Source organism: Salvelinus fontinalis, chromosome 20 (assembly GCF_029448725.1).
Source record: "Salvelinus fontinalis isolate EN_2023a chromosome 20, ASM2944872v1, whole genome shotgun sequence".
In the NCBI taxonomy this organism is placed as follows: domain Eukaryota; kingdom Metazoa; phylum Chordata; class Actinopteri; order Salmoniformes; family Salmonidae; genus Salvelinus; species Salvelinus fontinalis.
The window spans coordinates 113,014-139,093 of record NC_074684.1 but is presented as its reverse complement, the minus strand read 5'-3'; the positions used below and the strand labels follow the sequence as shown (position 1 = coordinate 139,093).

General features: G+C 43.5%; 1 protein-coding gene across 1 annotated transcript in view; it reads left to right on the top strand.

Annotated features, from left to right (window-relative positions):
- Positions 1-8,098: 8,098 nt before the first annotated feature.
- The window catches only part of LOC129817132 (probable E3 ubiquitin-protein ligase RNF144A-A), a 47,872-nt gene continuing 29,890 nt past the window's right edge, over positions 8,099-26,080 (top strand). The window contains exon 1 of the mRNA XM_055872066.1: positions 8,099-8,485. Coding sequence (XP_055728041.1) covers positions 8,472-8,485 — 14 coding nt within the window. The 5' untranslated portion in view covers positions 8,099-8,471. The remainder of the gene's footprint in view (positions 8,486-26,080) is intronic.

Sequence of the window (26,080 nt, the reverse complement as noted above, 5' to 3'; positions counted from 1 at the left end):
TTTGCTAGTCTTTTTTCTTCATCTTTATATTCAATACTGTATACCTTGGGATACTCCCAGACACGTCTTGATCCCCGACAACACAGAAAAAGTTTTAAAATGTTAAAGGGGCAATTTGGTATTCAAACAACAACAAAGTGGTCACACCACCATTCCACTGAGGGATGGAAATGGATGTACCAATCCCAGATTGCCCTTTAAACTACAAATGTGTTGTAAAAATGCAGCAGAAAATCAGCTGACACATAACATTATGGCGATGTCAATGACATGCTGTGGTGGGAGAAGCAGGTCAATCCCACCTCATAATACTTGCATCAACAACTTGGGAGGCTCTCTTTTGTTTTCGTGGTCTGTCTTCTTAAAAATTCTGCTGAGTTGTTTCACAGAAGGACCTGTGCATCCCAAATGGCACCCTAATCATGATGTAGTGTACTACTTTTTACTTGCGCCCATTGGGCTCTGGTCAAAAGTAGTGTACTATATAGGGAACAGGGTGCCATTTGGGATGGACACACCACCAGTTACTGTACTATTCAGCTAGGTGCCGACTGGCCACCTGGGTATGATTTGGTATGCAGTGTTTTCTCCTGCTCCTGTCTGGCTGTTGTTGGTTAAATTAAATATTGAAATGCTTGTTGTATAATTCTGCTTAGGGTCACTGATTCTCCCTGGTCCTGAGACATCAGCTCACCAACAACTGGTCCTAGGCTGCATCCAATGGTACCCTATTCCCTATGTAGTGCATTACTTTTAACCAGACCCCTATGTGTCCTGGTAAAAAGCAATGCACTACATAGGGAATAAGGTGCTTGGGACCTAGATTTCCTCCTTTTCCTCTCTTGGCAAGAAGGCTGCCCATAATTAATACACAAGAGCAGTTTTGTTACACTAACTGGAGTGTTTTTTTGTAATCATTAATATTTCATTTTTCAGTCCGTTTTTGGGGGGGTAGTACAGTAGACAAGTAGCCCGGTCCCAGATCTGTTTGTGCTGTGTAGACAACTCTTTCGGCCATTGGCTATACAGCACATAGTACAAACAGATCTGGGACCAGGCTAGAGTTGGCTATAGAGCACAGACGGTTCTCTACTGAGTTTGATAAATGCTGCTCTAGGGCTGTGAGTGAAGCCATGTCCTCATAATAAGCTATTTGGCACCATCTAGTGGATTATAGCCTTCACATCTTCAGTACAGAAATGCATCCAACTCCTGCAGCAGTGGAGGCTGTGGGAGGAGCTATAGGAGGACCACCTCATTGTAATGGCTGGAATGGAATTGATGGAACGGAGTCAAATACGTGGTTTCCATATTTTTTATGAGTTTGATACCGTTCAATTATTCCATTCCAGCCATTACAATGAGCCCATCCTCCTACAGCTCCTCCCATCAGCCTCCACTGCCCTGCAGTACTTCCGTACTCTAAAATAGTGACTCACACATAGTGACTCACATGTACATGACATCCATATGGTGACAGTAACTTAACAAACATAATGTACACTCAATAAAGCTGTCATCAGCCCTTCAATTAATAGGGTATCAGGTGACAGAAAAACATTGTATAGATGTCTTTAAAAACATTTATAAGACTTCCCTCTATATCAGGTGTAATATTTCAGAGGCTGCCATTGATGTTGCTTTAGGTTTCAGTTTCTGATGTGTCTCTGACACTCATGCCCTATGGACTGTTCTCTGGGAAATTCACCCAGCATCAGGCAGGGCTGTGTCCCAAATGACACCATATTCCCTGTATTGTGCAGTACTTTTGACCAGAGCATAGGGACTAGGGAGCCATTTGGAACGCATCCAGGTAGAGTGAATCCAAAGACAACGCCAACCACCAATCATTATCTGCCTGGTAGCATTATAAGACACACACACACACACACACACACACACACACACACACACACACACACACACACACACACACACACACACACACACACACACACACACACACACACACACACACACACACACACACACACACACACACACACACACACACACACACACACACACACACACACTGAACAGGACTCTCTAGCTTTGGTGTGATTTATTTGATGCTCCTGATGGATCTGTTAGCCTCTGGTGATGGGAGTGCAGGGGAATCAATGCAATGTTCTTTAGGAAGACAGAAAAGGGAAGGATAGTAGTCCAACACATGATTCAAAACACTGGCCATGTCTGTGAACATTGTGACCTCTATGTAGACAGATATTTACCAAAGGTAAGCTACTGTAAAAATATGAATGACTTATTAAAGACATTGGAGAAAGTATGTGAGCTGCTGCTGGTGCCACTATTTGCCAAAAAGTAACGGTACAATTTAGCTGAGAAAAGACAAAGTAGCTCGTTTGATGTCCTTTGACCTTTGACAGAGGCATGAGGGCTATGAAAACATGTATCGGGAAAAAAAGGTTGCAAGGTTTATGTTTTTGAGGTTCATGTTTTTACTTTCCTGTTCATATCTCCTAGCTCTCAACTAGTCCTAGCACTTCTTTCAATTACAAAAGTAGGAACAGAGTGTTTGCCGTAGCCTACGTCCTCACTTCAGTTGTTGTGAAGAGGAAATTCAGCAGGTCTTGGAGGAAAGTCAGAAGTTGAAAAAAATGCTTCTTTATTGTTATTTGATTCGATTTATTTCATTCAAGGCGGAATAATGCAGAATGCAGTTACATTTAAACAATACTTTAAAACTAAATTGTTTTAAGTAAAAACAATGAATTTCGCCGCTTTGCAGGTTTAGCAGTTAGAGATGGAGGCTTTTATATTATAGCGACCTTAACCCAACACCTAGCGACCTCATCAAGGGGTTCAGACCTCTTGGTGTAATGGTTAAGGTGTTGCCCTGACAAACGCTGGAAATGGTTTTGAGTCCTGGTCAGAGCTACCCCTTTTGCTACATTGGTGTGGGATGGGCTAGAGAGGTGTGTACACGCAAGGGACTTGGTGGAGAGAACCGTGGGGACATGCTCTCTTAAAGGAAGGGGGAAATGTAATGACTTTAACACAACACCTTGCAACCTCATCAAGAGGTTTGGACCTCTTCGTTTAACGGTTCAGGTGTTGGCTTAACAGTTGATGATCCAAAGTTCAAATCCTGAGCCAGTTGCTGGTCCCAGGTTCAAATCCTGGTCGGGGCAACTACCCACCTGAATTCACTAATATATTTCCTAATGTTCAGGGACCAATGGGAATACAAAACAACAGGTGATGTTAATGAGGTACAAAAATCTCACAAATTGTTTTTAGAGGTAAACTGATCAATAGATTGTGGGTACATCGTGTTGTACTTTTCAATGGAAGGAGGTAATTTAGAAAAAATATATATAACATCCTCCTTCATTTCTCATCTGTAAAACTCAACCCTGGCAAAGGCTAAGGGCCAAAACACGTTTACTCTTAACAATTAAGAAGCAGTTTAATCAATGATTGCTAATATTCAGTGAGTCTTGTTGTATTGTCTTGCATATCCTACTGGTAAAAAATGTTTTACAGATTTTAAGGCTGATTTCTCCTATAAATACACATTATTCCATAATACGACTCAATCCAAACAGCAGGTGGCAGTACTGTTACATTAATTGTTTTATGCTTGTGTTTTTCCTTCCCAAACACTGAAAGGGATTACCTCATAATCAGGGAAAACCCTGTTCATGACGCCTTGTGCTCGACAGAGGGCTCTTCGCGGTGCCACATATCTCAGAATACAGCAATTTCCCCTCCTGAGCTTTTCGGCTCTATAACGCATACAAATTACATCTTTTCACCGAACAGTTGATTTTGATAAGCGCACCAACTACTAGTGCTGTCTATTATACTTTTTAAGAAGAGAGTGACATAAATGTTGATGTCCACTGACAGCAAGGCTGTTGTCAATAATACTTGAGCCAAACTGCAACGACTAGAAAAGGTCGTTTGAAAGGATAGTCTGGATGGAAAACAAGGCTCCTGTTCTTCCTCAAGAAAACTGACAAGCAATAGTCTGAATTCAAGGTAAACCTGGATACATAACATCATATTGTTACAATGTAAATGTTACAGATTAGCTGTGCATGTTGTTTGGACGCAGCTGTTACGTGTTGTTACAATGTAACAACACATATCGAGGCAGTCTGTGCTCTGCTTGCGTCAACGGAATGTTAATGTTGTTTTGTTTATGATGTTCTTTGCGTGTGTGGTGTGCTATTTGTATTTGTTTATGTTTATATAGGATTTTTATATTCCCATAAGGGATGTAAGCTATATCTGTCATGGAATGGTTTGTGAAGTAGGAAATTGAACTACACTACAGTGATGTCTGTGGAGGTAGGCTGCACATACACTTAACAATTCCCAGCATGGCTCTTATCCGATTCAGTAGATCAGGGGTATTTCCTTGCACAGGGACCCCTCCCAGGCAAACAGGTGACCAGGGACCCGTGCCAGGCAAAGCCGCGACCAGGGACCCCATCAATGATAATGGCAAGGAGAAATAATCAACATTTTAAAATATATAGATAAACATTTTAAAATATATAGATATGGTAAATAGTTTTTAATTATTTTGACATCCTGACATTATAATTGGAAGAGGAAGTATAAACCATAACATAGCCTAGTAGCTAGAAAGATACACTACACAAACCAAAGTATGTGGACACCTGCTCGTAGAACATCTCATTCCAAAATCATGGGCATTAATATGGAGTTGATATAACAGCCTCCACTTCTCTGGGAAGGCTTTCCACTAGATGTTGGAACATTGCTGCTATAACAGCCTCCACTTCTCTGGGAAGGCTTTCCACTAGATGTTGGAACATTGCTGCTATACAGCCTCCACTTCTCTGGGAAGGCTTTCCACTAGATGTTGGAACATTGCTGCTATAACAGCCTCCACTTCTCTGGGAAGGCTTTCCACTAGATGTTGGAACATTGCTGCTATAACAGCCTCCACTTCTCTTGGAAGGCTTTCCACTAGATGTTGGAACATTGCTGCTAAAACAGCCTCCACTTCTCTGGGAAGGCTTTCCACTAGATGTTGGAACATTGCTGCTATAACAGCCTCCACTTCTCTGGGAAGGCTTTCCACTAGATGTTGGAACATTGCTGCTATAACAGCCTCCACTTCTCTGGGAAGGCTTTCCACTAGATGTTGGAACATTGCTGCTATAACAGCCTCCACTTCTCTGGGAAGGCTTTCCACTAGATGTTGGAACATTGCTGCTATAACAGCCTCCACTTCTCTGGGAAGGCTTTCCACTAGATGTTGGAACATTGTTCCAATTCATCCCAAAGGTGTTCGATGGGGTTAAGGTCAGGGCTCTGTGCAGGCTAGTCAAGTTCTCCCACACCAATCTTGACACACCATTCTGTATGGACCTCGCTTTGTGCACGTGGGCATTGTCATGCTGAAACAGGAAAGGGCCTTCACCAAACTGTTGCCACAAAGTTGGAAGCACGGAATCGTCTAGAATGTCATTGTATGCTGTAGCGTTAAGATTTCCCTTCACTGGAACTAAGAGGCCTAGCACCAACCATGAAAACCAGCCCCAGACCATTATTCCTCCTTCACCAACTTGGCAGTTGGCACTATGCACTCGGGCAGGTAGCGTTCTCCTGGCAGCCAAACCCAGATTTGTCCGTAGGACTGCCAGATCGTGAAGCGTGATTCCACTGCTCCAGAGTCCAATGGCGGCGAGCTTTACACCACTCCAGCCAACACTTGGCATTGCACATGGTGATCTTAGGCTTCTGTACAGCTGCTCGGCCATGGAAACCCATTTCATGAAGCTCCCAACAAACAGTTATTGTCCTGATGTTGCTTCCAGTGGCAGTTTCAAACTCGATAGTGAGTGTTGCAACTGAGGATAGACGATTTTTACACGCTTCAGCACTTGGCGGTCCCGTTCTGTGAGCTTGTGTTCCTACCACTTCACGGCTGAGATGTTGTTGCTCCTAAATGTTTCCACTTCACAATAACAGCACTTACAATTGACTAGGGCTGCTCTAGCAGAGCAGAAATTTGACAAACTGACTTGTTGGAAAGGTGGCATCCTATAACAGTGCCACGTTGAAAGTCATTGAGCTCTTCAGAAAGGCCATTCTGCTGCCAATGTGTCTATGGAGATTGCATGGCTGTGTGCTCAATTTTATACACCTGTCAAAATGTGTTTATTCCGTTGTTGCTGGCGATATTCATAAAAACATTGAACAAATAAATAAATGATCACTTTAAAATATTGTGGAACCCCTGCAGTACCTTGACCCCCGGTTGAATACCCCTGCAGTGGATACTTTTTGGGGGACTCATAGGACACCACCTCCATGGCAGCACAGTGAACCCACCTATTTAAATGTGTCAAACTGTTCTTGAACAACACCCTTGTTTTCTTCAATAATCAATGTTCTCTTTGCCCTCTTTTTTTGTTACATACTCTTTGTTTATCATAATATCAGCCAGCAATTGAAGATCAGGCCAAATTAGGGTATTTTCATGTTGTTGTGAATATGAATTGGCAAGCCTAATGAGCCTATGTAGGATAATGTCAACCAAATAATTCTGCTGACGTACAGTAGTGGGCATTGCTTGTATAACCCTCTGCAGGAGGTGATTCATGTTTTGTAAATGTACAGGCTTAGTGCCGTGGGCTTTGGCTTGTTCTGGCCTTATATGATGAGAACCAGTCTGAAAGAAAGTAAGGATGTGTCCCAAATATCACTCTATTCTACATACTCTACATAGTAGTGTACTACTTTTGAACAGAGCCCTAGGGGCCCTAGTCAACAGTAGTGCACTGCACTATAGTGAATAGGGTGCCATTTGGGAGCTACCTTCCTGGAGGTTTTTGCTCCAATCCCAGCTGTAACTAACCTGACTCAGCTTATCAACCAGCTAATTATTAGATTTAGGTACATTAGATTTGGGTTGGAGCGAAAACCTACAGGATGGAAGCTCTTTGGGAAAAGGGTTGGAGAGCCCTGGGTTAGAACATGATGAGTATGGTGTTTTCCCTATAGCTATTTGTCATTCTTACCAGTCCAGTCACTCACAACCAGTTGATCTTTACAAGAGGAGAAGATACATTCCTCAAATCAGCCTCATTGTGGGTAACAGAGTGAGCCACACTTAATTGAACACTTAGGAAGTTTGAGTTAAAATAGTGCACTATTTAGGGAATAAGGTGCCATTTAGGACGCACATCGTGATTGTCATTATATCGTTACATCATGTCCCACCAGCCAGTGAGGTAACACAGCCCCTTACATTGTATGGCCGAGTGGGCACACATAGCAGAGCTTCTGAGTTAGAAGGCTACTTTAGCCTCCACTGTGATCAGACAGGCCTAGTAGCTGCTTGACAGGCCTAGTAGTCTGCAGACACAGAAAAGCCTCTTGACCCACCAGCCTAGTCTGACTGAAGGCATACTGAAGGTACAGCTGTCCAGCCAAGTCTTTGATATAGGATTGTTACTTCAGTAGCAGCAATGACCCAACTATTGTAACACTTTAAAATATATATATTATGTCTCTCTTTGATGCACAGTATTTAGATCCTGAATTGTCTGAAAACACTCCATGATACCTATAAAGCAAGCAGATCCATTTGTACCTCATGTTCACCTTACCTATCCACAGCTCCCATTGGGTTTGAACATACAACTACTGTGTGCCCCCTCTCTCTGAATCCCTCTAACAACCACCACACAGGTCCAAAACCCAGCTCTGGTCCAGGCCGTTATGTGCGGCTTGCTGGCGCTGAAGGCGCTTCTACACCTGCATTGCTTGCTGTTTGGGGTTTTAGGCTGGGTTTCTGTACAGCACTTTGAGATAATAGCTGATGTAAGAAGGGCTATATAAATTGATTTGATTTAGTGCCCTGGACCAGAGCTATGGAGAACCATTCTGGGTTGAGAGTGAAGGAGAGGGCAAGGTGCAGCTGGATTAGTGTAAACGGAGCTGAAGAATGTTTCTTTCATGAGTAGTGAGACGGACCTGTAGGCCAGGCCAGGGTTCCAGTGCTGAATCCAGAACACTATGTGCCTGCCAGGCAGCTGGCTCCCAGTCTTCCTGCCCACAGCATAGCCGCACATTACACTCTACCCAGGCCAAGCTAGCCACAGCCACACACAGAGAAGTATGTCTGTCTGCAGACAGCAGCAACCTGCTCTCTCTGCCCAGTGCACTGCCTTCTCAGGACAGACCCGTAGATAAATAGCCCAGAGCTGGCAGGAGACCGCTCATTCAGTAGAAAGCCATACGGTTGGTGTGGTTAGATGGACAGCACTGTTAGCTTTCGATGTGGTGCATTCATATGAATGGTTTAGGAACTAATCTCTCGTGACATTAACATTATTTGGTTCTGGGTGCCAAAATTAGAACGGGTTCTTCTAGCTCCTATCTCTGTTAGTTATCTGAATTCTGCATCTGAGATCAGAAGTGACAGTTCTTCCTAGGACTGGGTCAACTCCATAGCTGTGATGGTACTTCAAGGGTAAGTCTTCAAAAGGATTTCTGTCTGATCAATGTATGATCAGTTCAGAAGCATTGATTGTATGTGTGGTGATGGTGAATGCTGATATATGTGGTAATCCAGGAAATGTTAAGAGATTTAATTTGTGTTCTGTTCTACTTTTACTCTGTTGTTCTGTTAGTGAACCTTGTGTCCTCTGGTAGACTGGAAGTCATTTCAGTCACATGTCATGCCTGCAGGTGGAATGTGATGGGCTTAGTCCCTAATTTGTATTTGTTAAAAGTAGTGCACTTTGTAGGGAATAGTGTGCCATTTGGAACGCAACCATGGTGTCATACTTTACAAGTAAATATGGTAAGTGTTCGCAAAGTAAGTCCTCTAAGCATCTTAAAGATGTCTGTGTGACTGTGAAGAAATCCAGCGTAAAGTGAGAAATCCACACGAGCTGTTGAATTGTGATTCATGTCAAGTTCAGCTCATTTGCACCTAGCAAACTTTTGTCTGACAGTAGGCTACATTTATATGCACTGATAGCAAAGGCTTAGCTCACTGTTCAATCTGCATTCAGTGATGAAATAGACTAAACCATTCTCCATGTAAAGATAGTGAAAACATTGCATCCCTTTATAGTCAGATTGTTTAAAAACCTTTGTTTGGCCATAAAGCACTGTGTCCTCATTATCCAATGGTCATCAAAGGGATTTAGTTGAAATATACATTTTCATTCCATGGTGTGTGGCCTCTTCCATCTCTAGCAGTAACCAGACAGGAAGACTTTGAGTCACCTGCTTGCTTCACCATAACAAACACCACTACAGTACATAGCCTATATTCTTCAGATTTGATTAGGCACTTTGAGAAATGAAACATTATATCAGAAAACACAAATTGTTTGGGATTGATCACTAATCCCCCTTGATCCCCAACCAAGCATTCATCTAATCTGGTGATCACTAATCCCCCTTGATCCCCAACCAAGCATTCATCTAATCTGGTGATCACTAATCCCCCTTGATCCCCAACCAAGCATTCATCTAATCTGGTGATCACTAATCCCCCCTTGATCCCCAACCAAGCATTCATATAATCTGGTGATGACTAATCCCTCCTTGATCCCCAACCAAGTATTCATCTAATCTGGTGATCACTAATCCCCCTTGATCCCCAACCAAGCATTCATCTAATCTGGTGATCACTAATCCCCCTTGATCCCCAACCAAGCATTCATCTACTCTGGTGATGACTAATCCCTCCTTGATCCCCAACCAAGTATTCATCTAATCTGGTGATCACTAATCCCCCCTTGATCCCCAACCAAGCATTCATCTAATTTTATTTATTTTTCCGTTATTTTACCAGGTAAGTTGACTGAGAACACGTTCTCATTTGCAGCAACGACCTGGGGAGTAGTTACTGGGGAGAGGAGGGGGATGAATGAGCCAATTGTAAACTGGGGATTATTAGGTGACCATGATGGTTTGAGGGCCAGATTGGGAATTTAGCCAGGACACCGGGGTTAACACCCCTACTCTTACGATAAGTGCCATGGGATCTTTAATGACCTCAGAGAGTCAGGACACCCGTTTAACGTCCCATCCGAAAGACGGCACCCTACACAGGGCAGTGTCCCCAATCACTGCCCTGGGGCATTGGGATATTTTTTTTTTTTTTAGACCAGAGGAAAGAGTGCCTCCTACTGGCCCTCCAACACCACTTCCAGCAGCATCTGGTCTCCCATCCAGGGACCGACCAGGACCAACCCTGCTTAGCTTCAGAAGCAAGCCAGCACTGGTATGCAGGGTGGTATGCTGCTGGCAATCTGGTGAGTGTTTGTGTCCAGCTAGCTAAGTGGATCATGTCATTCACATGAAATGACATTCCGTCTGATAGAGGCTCATCACTAATGCTGCAGTAGTATATGAAGTATCTATTGATCATAGACATGCATGTATTCATGTATATACTGTACATGCATATGTTTGTGTTTACTGTATAGGCTAATGCTACACCATTGTTATTGATTCCTGAAAGGGGTATGCTGTATAGGGTTATATTAAGGCATTTCCCTATCCCCTTCCTATCCCCACTTCCAATCTCTAATAACTGTGAATTTAAGTGAACTTGTTTTTCAGCTCTCCTAGTAGCCTCACCATTGCATGCCCCCCCCCCCCCCCCCACACACTCTTTCGCTTACTTGCTATTCCATGTTCTCAGCCTTCCTCAGTCCTCAGCATGCCTATATCCTGCCTATGTGAATGGGGCCTTTAGGATTCAGCAGGCAGGGTGCCAGTTGTGTCTCGTGCCAACAACAGGAAACGCTGCGGTTTCCTCAGGCTGCTGTCACTTCCTTTCCTTGGCTCCCGGGTCCAGGACTCAGTAGAAGGCTACGGTAGCGTTCCAAATTGCATCCTATTCATTATTTAGTGCATAACATTTGCAATATGGTTCTGGTCAAAAGTAGTGCACTATATAGGGAATAGGGTGCCATTTGGGATTCAGACAATGTTTGGGGCTGGGCTATAATCTTGGAAAGATTAGAATAGGAATGAATCCCTTTCTAATGTTATCACTTCATTGTTAACAGTACTGGAGGAGAATACATTTTAGATGAGCAGAGCATGTTTGTTTAGAAATATAGGCTGAGCACTGAGCACAAAGGGAGGAACAGTCATATTTCCTCTTGTGAACTGAACACATTTTCTGTGTGTCCAGAATGGCACCCTATTCCTTATATAGTGTACTACTTTGACCAGACACCTATTGGTATTGGTCGAAAGTAGTGCACTATATAGGGAATAGGGTGCCATTTAGAACGTAACCCTATAACACTGCCTCTCCTCTCGCCCTGGGGCCAGCCTGTCACTCACTACTAACTCACTGGCTCACGTCCATGTATTACAAACACATACTGTACTGTGTTTCTTAACTGTACCTCTCCCTTTTCCCTCCACTCCCTTTCTCGTTTCCTCTAGTATTGTGTTCTCAATTTAATGTTTCAACTTGCTCTCTCCTCCCTCTCTATTTTCCCCTCTCCCTGGCATGCAGTACAGTAGTAGTGTGTATTGTACTAAGGCCGAGCAGGTGGAGCAGCGCTATTCCTGGTGTGGTGAGGGCAGGTGATGTAATCAATGCAGAACTCTCTTACGCGCTCTTTTTTTCTCCGTCTGTCTCTTTCTCTCTCACTCCATCTTTCCCTCTCGCTCGCTCTTTCACTCTCCCCATAAGTCTCTATCTCCCTTGCATTCTCTTTTTGTTTCTCTGTCCCTGTATGTCCCTCTAAAAAAAATTCAATTCAAAAGGCTTTATTGGCATGAGAAACATAGTTTATTAGGTACACCACCCTGTTCACAAAAATTATTCGCTCCTACAGACAGTGAGTCACGTGGCCGTGGCTTGCTATGTTAAGCAGGCATCGAGGCATTCAGTTACTGTTCGATTGAACGTTAGAATGGGTAAAACAAGTGACCTAAGCGACTGACGTGGTATGATCATCGGTGCCAGGTGCGGCGCTTCCAGTATCTCAGAAGCGGCCTGCCTCCTGGGCTTTTCACGCACGACAGAGTCTACGGTTTACAGAGAATGGTGCAACAAACAAAAAACATCCAGTCAGCAGCAGTCCTGTGGGCGAAAACAGCTCGTTGATGAGAGAAGTTGAAGGAGAATGGCAAGAAACCTGCAAACTAACAGGCGAGCCACAAACAGGCAAATAACAGTGCATTACAACAGTGGTGTGCAGAACGGTATCTGGGAATGCATAACTCCCCGGTCCTTGTCACGGATGGGCTATTGAAGCAGACAACCACACCGGGTTCCACTCCTATCAGCTAAACACAAGAAGAAGCAGCTCCAGGGGGCACAACAAAAGGGAAGACCACACATTACTTAAATGTAAAAAGGAATTCATTTAAACTAAATAATAAATACAAAAATGTTGTATGGTGAGAACAGACCAAAAACCCAAAAGGTGGTGGAAGCCATGCATGCACATCCACCCAGACCAGAGACAACACGGTTCATGAAGTGCTGGAATGTTGCAGGTGTATTATGCAAACTAAAGTTCTGTTCAGACACTTGCGCACCACCGTGAAAGGACCAGTGAAATGAGTCTGAAAAGGAGAACCTACAAACAGCTAAAACCTGGTCACCAGGGCTAAATTGTCTATGTTCAGACCGACAGTCATAAATATTCTTCATCTTTACTTGTGCACTTTCCAGTTTCTCTTTTTCCATTTCACTAGCAGAGGGCAGTCTATTACGAAAACCATTGACATAATCAAGCACATTTAGTGGTGGCTCTATTGTTCCGCAGCTGTCCTGAAACCCAGCCAGAGGGCCACGCGCCGCATGTCCAAAAACCAAATCATTTGGACTAAATCGTGTACTCTCCTGACAACTTCTGGCAAACAGTTTCTTCAAATAGGGGACATCCTGCTGTTCCTTCAACGAGTCAAATGGTTCTGTAACAGACAGAAATATGTTCAGTTACTGACACCTCACGGCTCATGACACGTGTCACTGCACACGCTGGATAGATAACTGGATAGATAAGCTGGATAGACTATCTGGAGAGTTCTTACTCCTCACTAGCAGGGAGAACAGGGATTTGACTCCTCAGGAGCAAGGAGAACAGGGGTTTGACTCCTCAGTAGCAGGGAGAACAGGGGTCTGACTCCTCAGGAGCAGGGAGAACAGGGGTCTGACTCCTCAGGAGCAGGGAGAACAGGGGTCTGACTCCTCAGGAGCAGGGAGAACGGGGGTTTGACTCCTCAGTAGCAGTGAGAACAGGGGTCTGACTCCTCAGTAGCAGGGAGAACGGGGGTCTGACTCCTCAGGAGCAGGGAGAACGGGGGTTTGACTCCTCAGGAGCAAGGAGAACGGGGGTTTGACTCCTCAGGAGCAAGGAGAACAGGGGTCTGACTCCTCAGGAGCAGGGAGAACAGGGGTCGGACTCCTCAGGAGCAGGGAGAACAGGGGTCGGACTCAGTAGCAGGGAGAACAGGGGTTTGACTCTTCAGGAGCAAGGAGAACAGGGGTCTGACTCCTCAGGAGCAGGGAGAACGGGGGTCTGACTCCTCAGGAGCAGGGAGAACAGAGGTTTGACTCCTCAGGAGCAGGGAGAACGGGGGTCTGACTCCTCAGGAGCAGGGAGAACAGGGTTCTGACTCCTCAGGAGCAGGGAGACTGGGGGTTTGACTCCTCAGTAGCAGGGAGAACAGGGGTCTGACTCCTCAGGAGCAGGGAGAACAGGGGTCTGACTCCTCAGGAGCAGGGAGAACGGGGGTTTGACTCCTCAGGAGCAGGGAGAACGGGGGTTTGACTCCTCAGGAGCAGGGAGAACGGGGGTTTGACTCCTCAGGAGCAGGGAGAACAGGGGTTTGCTGTGTAACCACAAGGTGGTGGCACCTCAACCCTGACCTCTACACCAGCTAACTGGTTACCCAGAATGAGACCAATACCCTGAACTGGTAGATGAGGATGCACCAACACAAACCTTTCACAAGATCTGAGTCAAGTTTCAATGTATGCACAGGAAAAACAAACAACCCCATCCCATAAAGGGGTATAGAATCACCTGTATCTGACTCACAAACAAATGATTCCACAGAGCCTGTGTCTCGCAAGATTTCGACTTGCACTTTCTCATCTTGTCCTACCAGGAAGATATAACCCTCAGAAATGTATGCAGCATAGTCAGAAGCACTGGCTTTTCCAAAAGGATCTGCATGCTTCTCAAGCTGAGATACAGTACTTGGACTAAGTGATATAGCTAGGCCAGAAAACTGTACTTTTGAGTTGCCACCAGAATTGTTTGCTTTTGCTTTAAGGACAGGACATTCATTTTTGCAGTGTCCCTTACCTTGACAGTAGTTACAAACTCTGTTTAGATCATTTCTACCTTGTACGCCACAATCAACCTTAAAGCATTGATCTGCTCCAAACCTTGAAAACTTTTGGTGAGGGTAGAAGTACTCTAGTACGGGCAGTTTCAGTACGATGACCAGGATCCACAAAAAAAGCTTTTATGAGTCAAGACATACTCATCTGGTAGAACTGCTGCCACACAGAGTTTTCACCTTGTGCTCACTAATATAAGTTGCGACACGATCTGGTACTGAATTGTTAAACTGATCAAGTACCACTAGATCAGACAGTTCCTCAAATGTGTCTACCTCTGAGACAGAGCATCAACGATTAAACTGAGACACTAAATTGCACGCAAATTTTACGTAGGTTTGCTTGTCACCTCTCTTCCAATTTGAAACGCTGCCTATAAGCCTCAGGGACCAATTCGTAAGCTTTTACCACCTACTTTTTCACCGTTTCATAGACCTGAATCTTCTCAACTTAACGCTGAACAGGCCTCTTGAGCTTCACCAGTTAACACACACTGTAGCAGTAAAGTACGATCTGCATCAGACCAATCTCTAGATTCTGCTACTCGTCAAACAGATAGAAACATGTTTCTTGGTCCTTTTCATTAAACTTAGGAAGTAAATGCACATTTCTTACATCCTCAGTTGGATAGTTTGTTACTGGCAAAACTGATGACTTGTCTAAGTTTACCCTCTCTGATTAGGTCTAGTTTATACTGTTCCATCTGCCATTTTGCCAACTCAGCTTGTTTAATATGCTATTTTTCTAGTTGCAGCATTAACTCGTTGCTCAAAACTTAAACCAGTGACACCTGGTGACACAACTGGAGTAACAAACTGTGGCTCTCGAACAGTTAGGATTCCTTCCTCAACTAGTTTGGCTTTTAGATTGGCCTTCATAATGTTTTTCAATTGCTTACGATCTAATTCAATATTGTGGTGCTCAGCAATCTGTGCCATCTGCTCTTTAGTGCACTGCTTCAGACAGGCACTCAACTTGTCCACATTACTAGCCATGATAAACTCAACTAAAGTACCAATTAGACTGCGACAAAAGCCTGTACATAGTGTACCCTGATAATGTGAAGGACAACCAACACAAAATGGACCCTCCACAGCCCTAGTCTAACTAATATACCCATCTAACTGACTATTTAACCTCAACCCTAGTCTTCGTGCAGACACTGGCAGGGGGTATTTATGCACTGGTTCCATCAGAAACAGAAAAGGCAACCGTACAGCCAGTGACTGATCTGAATCCAAGGAAGTGCTCCCAAGGCAATTCATCACAAATTGGCTCTACCCGCAGTCTCCACCACACTAGAGAAAACAACATGATTGATCTCCTTTTGAGATCAAGTCACTGAAACCTAAAAAGGGACGACATCCTTACCAATTCAATGTAACATATACCGGCACCTAAAACCCTAATGATTAGGAAATAGGCACAAATGGCTTTGTAGACCAACACAGGGGACAAAAGCTGCTTCCCTTCCAGGATCCACCAAAACAAAAACCCTTAAGTTTAAAACAATCAATGAAAAACATTTAATGTTTTTAAAATGCGTGATACTCCCAAACTTTGGCTTTAACAAAGACTACCAAACAAATAGTACCACATTGCATTCTAAGAACTGCAGCACCACAGCTGAAACCAATTTGGCCCCAATTACTACCGCCTACCATGCACAAAACAGGGAGTCCAAACCAAATGCCAAATAACATACTACCTTAACTACCATATAACCAAAATCTCCAATTGGACGAGCACCCACTGTGTTACAACCTGGCTCATAGTTTGTAACAACAAAGGGAGACAACGCATGACTTAAATGTAAAAAGGACTACGTTTATTAAACTAAATAATAAATACAAAAATGTAACATAAGCTGTGGACATCTGTAGGATCAGTGTTGGTGACAACAGACAAACAACCAAAAGGTGGTAGAAGCCAGCCTGCCAGTCAGGGACAAGAGAGGGTGTTGTCTGATGTGGCCACCCTTTATAGCATGCAGGCCAAGCCTGCCCAGGTGCGCTACATCAGCTGACGATTCTCCCAGCACTGCCCACTGGCCTCTTGCAACAAGCAGACTACCAAACAGATCCCAGAAGACAGAGTGGGAGGGACGTCACAACCTAATAAACATTGCCAACGCAAGTGAAATAATGACCTTTATTTAACTAGGCAAGTAAGTTTAAGAACAAATTCTTATTTACAATGACAGCCTACCCCAGCACCAGCAGGCCAATTGTGTACTACCCTATGGGACTCCCAATCATAGCCAGTTGTGATACTGCCTGGAATCAAAACAGGGTCTGTAGTCACACCTCTAACACTGAGATGCAGTGCCTTAGGCTGCTGTGCCACTCGGCAGCCCAGTAAACATTACTCACAAAAGTTTTAAAAGAATATAGACACTTAAAATGTTATATTATTGGCTATGTACAGTGTTGTAACAATGTACAAATAGTTGAAGTAAGAAAGGGTAATAAATAAACAGGTAAATATAGATTTTATTTACAATGGTGTTTGTGTTCCACTGATTGCCCTTTTCTTGTGTCAACAGGTCAAAAATATTTCTGATGTGGTCTCACACTGTGGTATTTCACCTAATACATATGGGAGTTTATCAAGATTGGATTTGTTTTCAAATTCGTTGTGGATCTGTGTAATCTGAGGGAAATATGGTCATACATTTGGCAGGAAGTTAAAATGTGCAGCTCAGTTTCCACCTCATTTTGTGGGCATTGGGCACATAGCCTGTCTTCTCTTGAGAGCTTATGGTGGCCTCTCTCAATATCAAGGCTATGCTCACTGAGTCTGTACTATGTACATAGTCAAAGCTTTTCTTGATTTTGGGTCAGTCACAGTGGTCAGGTATTCTGTTTCGGACCAAATAACAATATTTCTCTCTCTCTCTCTATTTTGACGACTCTCTTTCAATGTCTCTCTATCTTTCCTCTTTCTTGCTCTCTCTGGGGTTTTCTATCTCTCTCAGAAGCCAGGTACAAGCTAGAGAGGAACTATTAACTGACTACCTGATCACAGAATTTTATTCTAGTTTGCTAGAATGAACCTGAACTAGTTGTATTATTTTCTTGGTGCTGGACGTCTCACCATTGGCCTTATCAAGTGAAATACCACTATCTGAGGTTTCTGTTCCCTTTATGTAAGAGCCACTAGAGGAGATGTGTTGTATTACTGTACAAAAGGTTTGAACTTTAGCTGAACTTTTTTCTTGATTGAGGAGAAATGACTCTCTGCAGTGTTTTAGTGATTCACAAGGGGAGAGATCTCACTTGACTGTACTTGGGTTGGTCTCTGAAAAGGCAAAAGAGCATCCGCAAAGTCAATTTGCCCGCAGACTCAAGAGAAGAGATGAGAACACCTTTTATAATTCAAATGATCTCTCATGAATTGCCTCTGGTATTTGTATCTATGTAGCTTACATTGTGCACTTAGTCTGTACTCAGCAATAAGTCAATGGAGTCTTGCTGTAGGCTAGTAAGACTCCACCTTGGACAGCCTCGAGACATAGAGATGGGTATTGGTTGTTTCGCTAGTTGACTTCGGTCCTCTGTAGCTCAGTTGGTAGAGCATGATGCTTGCAACACCAGGATAGTGGGTTTGATTCCAGTGACCAACCTTACGTAAAATGTATGCATGAATGACTGTAAGTCTCTTTGAATAATAGTGTCTGCTAAATGGCATATATTATATATAACTGGACTGTTACTAGGAGACAGAGTTCTCCTCTAGTCTTTCCTGGTTATTCCACTGAGTTCTCAGTCTTTCCCTATTCAAGAGGGTTAATGTAGAGCACGTGTCAAACTCAAGGACTGCGGGTGGAAAAGCAACCTCAGTCAACATTGAAATGACTAAAACCAAATCGAAACTGTGTAGAAATTATATTGGACCTACATTTATATACAGTTGTCTCTTCACTCTTTCCATGTTGCTAAGAATCATCGAAGTGAAAGCTGAATTGTCAGGGAGCGTAGAAAATTCCAAAAACAATGGATAGAGGGCTATTCTTTGCTCATTTTGACAGAGAGGAAATATAACACATTTTCAGTGTGGGCCTCCAGACCTCGGTGAAGAGCAAATGCGGTCCGCAGGCAACATTTGTTTGACACTCCTGATGCAGAGAGAGGGTGCACACACAAAAAATCTTAAATAATTATTTTGTTAGTCTTTACATTTATTGAATTAAATATAGTTCAGCTGTCCCTGACATTTCAGCTGCTGCCTTTCTCAAGGGATGTTGTTGCAAAGGGTTAGAGCGGTAGCTAGCTTGATCATTCTGCCTGGTGTAGATCAGATGTGTTCATTCTGCCTGGTGTAGATCAGACGTGTTCATTCTGTCTGGTGTAGATCAGATGTGTTCATTCTGCCTGGTGTAGGTCAGATGAGTTCATTCTGCCTGGTGTAGATCAGACGTGTTCATTCTGCCTGTTGTAGATCAGATGTGTTCATTCTGCCTGGTGTAGATCAGATGTGTTCATTCTGCCTGGTGTAGATCAGATGTGTTCATTCTGCCTGGTGTTGATCAGATGAGTTCATTCTGCCTGGTGTAGATCAGACATGTTCATTCTGCCTGGTGTAGATCAGATGTGTTCATTCTGCCTGGTGTAGATCAGATGAGTTCATTCTGCCTGGTGTAGATCAGACATGTTCATTCTGCCTGGTGTAGATCAGATGTGTTCATTCTGCCTGGTGTAGATCAGATGAGTTCATTCTGCCTGGTGTAGATCAGATGAGTTCCTTCTGCCTGGTGTAGATCAGATGAGTTCATTCTGCCTGGTGTAGATCAGATGAGTTCATTCTGCCTGGTGTAGATCAGATGAGTTCATTCTGCCTGGTGTAGATCAGACATGTTCATTCTGCCTGGTGTAGATCAGATGTGTTCATTCTGCCTGGTGTAGATCAGATGAGTTCATTCTGCCTGGTGTAGATCAGATGAGTTCATTCTGCCTGGTGTAGATCAGATGAGTTCATTCTGCCTGGTGTAGATCAGATGAGTTCATTCTGCCTGGTGTAGATCAGATGAGTTCATTCTGCCTGGTGTAGATCAGATGAGTTCATTCTGCCTGGTGTAGATCAGACATGTTCATTCTGCCTGGTGTAGATCAGATGTGTTCATTCTGCCTGGTGTAGATCAGATGAGTTCATTCTGCCTGGTGTAGATCAGACATGTTCATTCTGCCTGGTGTAGATCAGATGTGTTCATTCTGCCTGGTGTAGATCAGATGAGTTCATTCTGCCTGGTGTAGATCAGATGAGTTCATTCTGCCTGGTGTAGATCAGATGAGTTCATTCTGCCTGGTGTAGATCAGAGGAGTTCATTCTGCCTGGTGTAGATCAGATGAGTTCATTCTGCCTGGTGTAGATCAGACATGTTCATTCTGCCTGGTGTAGATCAGATGTGTTCATTCTGCCTGGTGTAGATCAGATGAGTTCATTCTGCCTGGTGTAGATCAGATGAGTTCATTCTGCCTGGTGTAGATCAGATGAGTTCATTCTGCCTGGTGTAGATCAGATGAGTTCATTCTGCCTGGTGTAGATCAGATGAGTTCATTCTGCCTGGTGTAGATCAGATGAGTTCATTCTGCCTGGTGTAGATCAGATGAGTTCATTCTGCCTGGTGTAGGTCAGATGTGTTCATTCTGCCTGGTGTAGATCAGACATGTTCATTCTGCCTGGTGTAGATCAGATGTGTTCATTCTGCCTGGTGTAGATCAGACGTGTTCATTCTGCCTGGTGTAGATCAGATGTGTTCATTCTGCCTGGTGTAGATCAGACATGTTCATTCTGCCTGGTGTAGATCAGATGTGTTCATTCTGCCTGGTGTAGGTCAGATGTGTTCATTCTGCCTGGTGTAGATCAGACGTGTTCATTCTGCCTGGTGTAGATCAGACATGTTCATTCTGCCTGGTGTAGATCAGATGTGTTCATTCTGCCTGGTGTAGATCAGATGTGTTCATTCTGCCTGGTGTAGATCAGATGAGTTCATTCTGCCTGGTGTAGATCAGACATGTTCATTCTGCCTGGTGTAGATCAGATGTGTTCATTCTGCCTGGTGTAGATCAGATGTGTTCATTCTGCCTGGTGTAGATCAGATGTGTTCATTCTGCCTGGTGTAGATCAGATGTGTTCATTCTGCCTGGTGTAGGTCAGATGTGTTCATTCTGCCTGGTGTAGATCAGATGTGTTCATTCTGCCTGGTGTAGATCAGATGTGTTCATTCTGCCTGGTGTAGATCAGACGTGTTCATTCTCTCTCTCTCAATTCAATTTCAATTCAAATTTAAGGGGCTTTATTGGCATGGGAAACATATCAAATCAAATCAAACTTTATTTGCCACATGCGCCAAATACAACAAGTGTAGACTTTACCGTGAAATGCTTTCTTACAAGCCTTTATAACAGTGCAGTTCAAGAAGAAGAAAGTATTTACCAAGTAAACTAAAATAAAAAGTAATAATAAAAAGTAACACAATAAGAATAACAACAATGAGGCTATATACAGGGGGCACCGCTACCGAGTCAGTGTGCAGGGGTACAGGCTAGTTGAGGTAATCTGTACATGTAGGTGGGGGCGAGGTGGCTATGCATAGGTAACAAACAAGCAGCGGGTAGCAGCAGTGTACAGGTGGGGGGTTCAATGGAAATTGTCCGGTGGCGATTTTTATGAATTGTTCAGCAGTCTAATGGCTAAATCTGCGATTGAGATTGCGTCATCTGTGGATCTGTTGGGGCGGTATGTGAATTGGAGTGGGTCTAGGGTGTCCGGGAGGATGCTGTTGATGTGAGCCATTACCATCCTTTCAAAGCACTTCATGGCTACCGACGGGAGTGCCACGGGGCATTTAGGCAGGTTACCTTCGCTTCCTTGGGCACAGGGACTATGCTATGGTGGACTGCTTGAAACATGTAAGTATTACAGACTCGGTCAGGGAGAGGTTGAAAATGTCAGTGACAAGCCTCCCGGGTGGGGCAGTGGTCTAAGGCACTGTATCGCAGCGCTAGCTGTGCCACCAGAGATTCTGGGTTTGAGTGCAGGCTCTGTCGCAGCCGGCCACGACCAGGAGGCCCATGGGGCGGGTCACAATTGGCCCAGTGTCATTAGGGAGGGTTTGGCCGGCAGGGATATCCTTGTCCTATCACACACTAGCGACTCCTGTGGCGGGCCGGGCGCTGTGCACGCTGGCCAGGTGTACGGTGTTTCCTCTGACACATTGGTGCGGCTGGCTTCTGGGTTGGATGGGCATTGTGTCAAGAAGCAGTGCAGCTTGGTTGGGTTGTGTTTCAGAGGACGCATGGATCTCGAACCTTCACCTCTCCCGAGTCCGTACGGGAGTTGCAGCGATGAGACAAGACTGTAACTACTACCAATTGGATACCATGAAATTGGGGAGAAAAAAAGGGTTAAAAAAAGTAAAATGTCAGTGAAGACACTTGACCCGCGCATGCTTTGAGTACATGTCCTGGTAATCTGTCTGGCCCAGCGGCTTTGTGAATGTTGACCTGTTTAAAGGTTTTGCTCACATCGGCTACCGAGAGCGTTATCACACAGTCATCCAGAACAGCTAAAGCTCATGTATGCTTCAGTGTTGCTTGACTCGAAGCGAGCATGAAAGGCATCTGGGTTTCCTTTTGTAATCCGTAATAGTTTGCAAGCCCTGCCACATCCGACGAGCGTCATAGACAGTGTAGTAGGATTCAATCTTAATCCTTTATTGACACTTTGCGTGTTCGTCTGAGGGCATAGCAGGATGTTTTACAAGTGTCCAGATTAGTCTCCCGCTCCTTGAAAGCGGCATCTTTAGCTCATCTTTAGCTCAATGCAGATGTTGCCTGTTATCCATGGCTTCTGGTTGGGATATGTACGTACTGTCACTGTGGGGACAACGTCATTGATGATGACAATGACTGAGGTATTTTACTAGGCAAGTCAGTTAAGAACAAATTCTTACTTTCAACGACAGTCTAGGAACAGTGGTTAACTGCCTTGTTCAGGGGCAGAACAACAGATTTTGACCTTATCGGCTCGGGGATTTGATCTTGCAGCCTTTCGGTTACAAGTGTAACACGCGAACCAATAGGCTACCTGCCGCCCCACAATGCCATTGGATGAATCCCGGAACATATTCCAGTCTGTGCTAGCAAAACAGTTCTGTAGTGAGGCATCTGTGTCATCTGACCACTTCCGTATTGAGGGAGTCACTGGTGCTTCCTGCTTTAGTTTTTGCTTGTAAGCAGGAATCAGAAGGAAAGAATTATGGTCAGATTTGCCAAAATGAAGGGTGGAGCAGAGCTTTGTATGTATTTCTGTGTGTGGAGTAAAGGTGCTCTAGGATTTAAAAAATTCTGGTTGCACATGTGACATGCTGGTAAAAATTTGGTAAAACTGATTTAAGTTTGCCTGCATTAAAGTCCCCGGCCACTAGGAGTGCCACTTCTGGGTGAGCATTTTATTCTTTGCTTATGGCCTTATAGTGTTGTTTGAGAGCGGTCTTTGTGCCAGCTTCACTTTGTGGTGGTAAATAGACGGCTACGAATAATACAGATGAGAACTCTCTTGGTAGATAGTGAGGTCAACAACTTATCATAAGGTACTCTACCTCAGGCGAGCAATACCTTGAGACCTCTTTAATATTACATATGTTTAATATTAATATGTTTACATTGACATTGGTGTTTGTTCTTCACTTGTTGCCCTTTTTTTGCGGCAACAGGTCACACATCTTGCTGTTGTGATTGCACACTGGTATTTCACCCAATAGATATGGGAGTTTATCAAAATTGGATTTGTTTTCTAATTCTTTGTGGGTCTGTAATCTGAGGGAAATATGTGTCTATAATATGGTCATACATTTGGCAGGAGGTTGGATCTCAGAGATCATCTTGTTCTACTGTAAGAATTGTCTCAGTGCTGCTTCTTTTCCCCTGTGGAACAGACCATTATTTTCCTTTGTTGATTTCTGCTGGTCAAGCAAAGTGGATTACTCTCTCTCTCTCTCTCTCTCTTTCTCTCTCTCTCTCTCTCTCTCTCTCTCTCTCTCTCTCTCTCTCTCTCTCGCGCTCTCTCTCTCTCTCTCGCTCTATCTTTCTCTCTCTCGCACACACGATTATCTTCTTTAAAGACTGTTCTTCCAGACGCACGGCACACACCTTCCTCTCCTCTTTGGAAGCTGTGTGCTTTTCCTTGTTCTAATCCAATTATTGACACTAATTTAGGAGACCTACATTTCACTTTTCTGACTGGCTAGAGTTAGATTCAGAAGCCAGAGATTCTCTCCGGTCTCTGTGGACTTCTGCTAAGGAAATCAAAGACCTTGTCACTTCGTGTGCTGCGAAAGGGCCTTGAGATCGCTCCCATGGTGTTTAACTTTATTCGAGTTCAGTTTTATATAGCATGCATGCATGCCCTTTAACAATGAACAATCTCTAGTCTACAGATAAAGATATAAAGAGATTGATCCACTTTTTCTCAGTTGTGTACTTGAACACAAGAATCCTAAAGATACCCGAGATGGAACCCTTTGTAGAAACCTGTGGTTTACAGGTCAAACAAGGGCAAGCGAGCCATTAAGCAAAATTGGGATACTTAACGTTAAGAAAAAATCCCTAACTGAAAATGTTAAGCACAGTGCAGTTATCACCAAACTACCACTAGCAGGTCCTGGTCATCATCATCAAGGGAAAACAAGGCAACAGTAAACAGTCTCCCATGAATGATGCAGCGCCCCCTCTTGGGCCAATTGAGATATCGCGTGTGACTAACACATTTCAGTTATTGTGTGTTACCATAGATTATCCATTATAGTGGCTGCTCTAACAATGAAAAAAAAAAGTAAAAAATAGATGGCAGTTAGCCTGGGTAACAGTCTTTCATTCTCTCTCAAACTCATTCCACGGAGGGCCAAGTGCCTGCAGGTTTTTGCTCCTCCCTTGTACTTGGTTGATTAATTAAGATCACTAATTAGTAAGGAACTCCCAACACCTGGTTGTCTAGGACTTAATTGAAAATAAAAAAAAACTGCAGACACTAGGCCATCCATGGGATGAGTTTGACATCCCTGTTCTAGATCATTCTAGCCATTCTATCCAATGAGAGGGCAGATACGCGTGTGAACAACAGGCACAACTCCGATATAGTGTTTTTTCTCAAAGTATCATACTTATCAGTACACTCGTAACAACCTAAGCAGTACTAAACGTCTATTCCGTCAAATAAGCCATTACATTTTTGTGGGGGATGACATGTTTACTGTTGCTTTGTTTAACCTAGATGGATTAAACATAAAAATAGTTTACGTAAGCCCTTGATGCCGACATTATGTAGCTACAGTATATGCTTGTCAGGACTGAAATGAAAGCTGTCAGTTCATTTAGATTCAGAAGACAGGTGCTTTTGACGGAGATCGACACTGACTGACTGCCTGACTGACTCGAGAAATGCTTACAATATTGATTTTCCACTACAGTTGTTGAGTTAAACGGGAAATCTGGGATTCTAACAACAACAAAGTTGTCACCTTGCCGTTTTTTTGTTAAACAGCTGAGGGGATGGGGCTGGAATTAAACTCATGAGGCATTTATCAATTATTTTCTTCATTAATCAATTTATAATTAATTTTAAAGTCCAAAATGGATGTACCAATCCCAGGTTGCCACTTTAAGAGTGGTTTTTAACTAGCAGATTCAGCCTCAGATTATATAAATCCAGTCTTTGTATTGTCAAGTATAGAATTTACAATCAAAATAGATTATAGCATTATGCATATCTGGAATGAAGCCTATCTAGTTGATCTATTTATCAGCAGTGTTCTCCTAGGTCTAGCAGCACAGTGACGTTGCTCTGAGCCGCTTGTCCAGATGGATGGTTAAAGCAGATGGGCTGGTAACAAGCTGGTCTGGTCTACCATGCAGAGAGAGTAATCAATCCCCATTTCTGACTCACAGTCATCCATTAAATGAATGAGAACAAACTACTAAAATTGTAAATTTCCATACAGTCCATCACAAAAAAATATGAATGATCAACTAATAGTCAGCCATTATATCATATTGGCTTGCCTTCCTGCATGTCAAAACACATATTTTGTAAGTGATGATAGAAATGCTTCTTTCCAAGCTTCGGACGAGGCAATAACAAGAGATTGACTCCTGTAGACAATCCTAATTGGCCTAAACATAGCTGGGGTGCAACTATCAATTATACAAATGGCCAGTCAGTCAGAGAGGTAGTACCCACCTCACTGTTCTCTGTCTGTCACAGGGTAAAGAGACAGAGATTTTTTTATCTAACAAGGCAAGTCAGTTAAGAACAAATTTTTATTTACAATGACGTTCTACACCGGCCAAACCCAGACAACACTGAGACAGTTTTGCACCACCCTATGAGACTCCTAATCACAGCCAGTTGTGATACAGCCTGGATTTGAACCAGGGTATCCATAGTCACACCTCTAGCACTGAAATACAGTGCCTTTAGACCACTGTGCCACTCGGGAGACAAGGTAGTCAAGCCACCTCAAAAAACACAAGAAAAAGGATTTCGACACCTGCCATCTCATAATGTTCTGAAATCATTTCTGTAGTTAGAAACAGATAAGGTTAGCATTCCTGCAAAATTATTTTGTTGAAATATAATTTGATCTCTGAGAAACTGATTGCTATTCAGCTATTTTAATTTATAGGATTCATATAATCTTCAATAAATATAGTACCTAATATC